The sequence below is a fragment of the Phoenix dactylifera genome, chromosome 16 (assembly GCF_051530095.1).
Source record: "Phoenix dactylifera cultivar Ajwa chromosome 16, Ajwa_hap1_PhDact_Kaust_v1.1, whole genome shotgun sequence".
In the NCBI taxonomy this organism is placed as follows: Eukaryota; Viridiplantae; Streptophyta; class Magnoliopsida; order Arecales; family Arecaceae; genus Phoenix; species Phoenix dactylifera.
Genome location: NC_143205.1, coordinates 24339521 through 24342644, shown reverse-complemented (window position 1 = coordinate 24342644; position 3124 = coordinate 24339521). Strand labels below are relative to the sequence as shown.

Sequence of the window (3124 nt, the reverse complement as noted above, 5' to 3'; positions counted from 1 at the left end):
TTGATTATATTTCGTCAGTCTGAGTTGTAGATGCACAGAAAAAATACAGTCAACTTGAAAAGCTGTGGAGAATATCTGAATTGCCATTAATTTCTGTACAACTGGGAAAGATAATATGCACTTTAATGACATGTACGGGATATTAAGCTGGTGAATTTCAAAAGGTGGATAAGCCCATGGGTTTCCAAATGCAATGGAAGTTTTACCGTCGTGTTCAGTGTCATGGCTCTAACTGTTAGTGAAAGTGACGTGTTTTAAGGACAACAAAATCGCCATTGATGTTGGCATCAGTCATCCAGAGATTCGTCTTCTTCTTTTAATTTCTGTTCTTTAGTTGGTCAGTTCATATGATGAAAGACCTCCGATGTCATTCAGCCAAATATTTCACGCTTGGAAAAAAGCTCCTTACAATTTCACATCACAGATTGGAAAATGGGGCTTACGTTTTAATATCCTGTTTCAGGCCGGCGGTACAAGGACAACATAGAATGGTTCTGCCAAAAGCGACCATGATAAAGGCGTTTGTTTTTCTGTCATTGAGAATTTCATGGCCAAGATTCTTAAATCACAGGATCTTTACTGATGCAGTATTCTGGGCGCAACATTTTGGTCGTTGAGGTTCTCAGCTTCGAAGGGAAGAATTCCATTTGTACGAACCATGATTTATTTATGCATGCGGAGCTAGCTAAGAGCTGAAATACGGAAGTCCATAAGTCCTAACAAATACCTTTTTCAAGGGACATATAAGCAAACAGGTAACAGAACATTCCTGTCTTCTCGAAATCACCAACTTCATCACATGAAGATTCACAGAAATTAGAATGCAGCAGCTTCGCCTTCAACACGCTCCTGCTGGGGTTGGGAGGCAGCCCGCAGCGCTCGGGCCTTGAGCCAGTCGAGGATCACGCCGAAGACGAGCTCGACGTTCTCGTCAGGCTCGCCGACCAGCTGGTGCCACATCCCGGGGTAGATGCGGAGGGTCTTGTCCTTGCTGCCCGCCCGGCGGTAAAGCTCCTGCACACAAGCCGGGTCGCACACGACGTCGTCCCCGCCGTGCACGATCAACATTGGCAGCGCCACCTCCTCGTAGCGCCCCTGCACCTCCCGGCAAACCCGCAGCAGTTCCAGCGCCGTCGCCGCCCGGGGCCGCGCCACCGGCCGGCGGGGGCTCGCCAGCGCCAGCCGGCGCTTCCACTCCACCTTAAAGGAGACGTCCGGGATGGAGCCCCGGGTGACGGCCACCCGCCACGTGGGCACCAGGGCGGCGGCAACCCACAGCAAGTGCTCCAGGGGCCAGGGGGGCTTGAACTTGGGGCTTATGCCGCACATGGCCCCGTTGAGGACCAACCCGTCCCAATCCCGAAAGCTCTGGCACTCATCATGGAGGGGGACGCCGCCCCCGTTTTGATCTTGAGCCCTCTTCCGCTCCCGGAGGTGGATGAGCAGCGCGATCGCCCCGCCCAGCGACTCCGCGTAGAGGAAACACGGCAGCTCCGGCGGGTAGCGGCCGCGGAAGGCGTCGAAGAAGGCGACGCAATCGTCCACGACGGGCTCGATGTCCGGGATGTGGGCGACGAGGCCGTCGGAGAAGCCGTGGCCCTGGTGGTCGAGGGCGCCCACCGCGAAGCCCGCCTTGGCGAAGTAGACGGCGGTGAGCTGGACGAGCCAGCTGGACTCCCCGGTGAAGCCGTGGACGACGCCGATGGTGCCGACGACCTCGGCTGGGGGGACCGGGGCCCACCACTGGGTGAAGATGCGGAGGCCCCGGGGGTTGACGAAGGACGAGGAGCCGTGGGAGACGGAGTGCCGCGCGTAGAACTCCGACGCTGTCAGCTGGCCGAAAGGGCTCCGCTCGTCGGCCTCGGCCACCGGGTGAACCATTATTACTCACAAGGACAACGACGACAATCTCTTTAGACCAGTAAGAGGGAAAGGAGGAGGCACAGGCGACGATGCGGGGGATTGTGAACGATATCTATCTGTCTATCCATCCATCCATCAAGCTATCCGTCCATTAATGGATTTTTGGTAGGAGGAGGTGGAGCTGGCAGGATAGATTCGAAAAAGAGGACCCCGTGGAGGAAGAATACCTCAGGATTCGCTTGCTGGGTCCGGCGGCGGCCTCCACAGAAAAGAGGAAAAAATTAGATTTTTTCGCATGCGCCGAAATGGACGGCTCAGATAGGTCCCTCCCTCAATCATTTATTGGAGCGGTTGGAGATTGGCTGAGTGAGCGACCGCGAGCCAACCTGTTCCTTTCATCATTATAGCACGCATTGATTCACAGTTATTGTGACGCTCTCCGCTCTGGTCCTTTCCTGCATGCGCGCTCGCTGCAGGCTACCTACCATTCCGGTGCCGGGCGCGCAGATGAGAACCGACTGCTAAACGGCTTGCGTTCTTCGTTTTAGAACGACTCTGGTCCGGCGAAATGCATGTCATCTTGACGGATCCTCCGCGACCACATAAAAATGGCCACGTCTTGCTGGGTTTATGGTTGTCCTAAACCTGACAACTAGGCTTACATTCGATGAATTATGATTGACCAAGTAATTAGGTCCGAAAATGAAGTTCTAACCATTTGATTATTTTTAATTATTCTTTACGATTCATTTTGCCATCAGATAATATAAATTACTTCGAGGTAATGATGTATTAAGTGATGTATTAAGTGACGTCAAAGCACTGATAGGGCAGCCGATTTATTTATTGATCGGGATCCATCTCGATAAAATCAACGGTTTCACCGAGACAAAACTCACAATCTCCCACCAAGTTGATAGTTTCGCCAAAATAATGCCAAATAATATTCTGCTCAAGCTTATGCAAGAGTTGAGATGGTGTTTGGATTAGTTATACCTTTGTCCTATTCCTTCCTTAAGGGCTCGTTTGGTTCGCGGGAAAAGAAGGGGGAAAAGTGTGGTCAACGGAAAAGTAATGAGATGCTTCTTGTTTGGTTGGAGTTTTCAAAGGAGAGAGAAGGGAAAGTTATATTCCCATGGGAATGTGATTCCCACATTTCATGGGAAAGTCTTTCCCATGAGAAACATGGGAAAGTTACTTTCCCATGAGGCGGGAATCACTCCATTTTTACTTTTTCCCAAAAAGTCCCTTCAGCATTAAA

The 3124-nt window shown here is 51.6% G+C and overlaps 1 protein-coding gene across 1 annotated transcript; it reads right to left on the bottom strand.

The window, feature by feature from the left end:
• Positions 1-646: 646 nt before the first annotated feature.
• On the bottom strand, positions 647-2018 carry LOC103696474 (alpha/beta-Hydrolases superfamily protein). Its single transcript, XM_008778122.6, has one exon. It carries the CDS (start codon positions 1879-1881, stop codon positions 817-819), a length of 1065 nt encoding a protein of 354 aa, XP_008776344.3. The 5' UTR covers positions 1882-2018; the 3' UTR covers positions 647-816.
• Positions 2019-3124: the final 1106 nt, after the last annotated feature.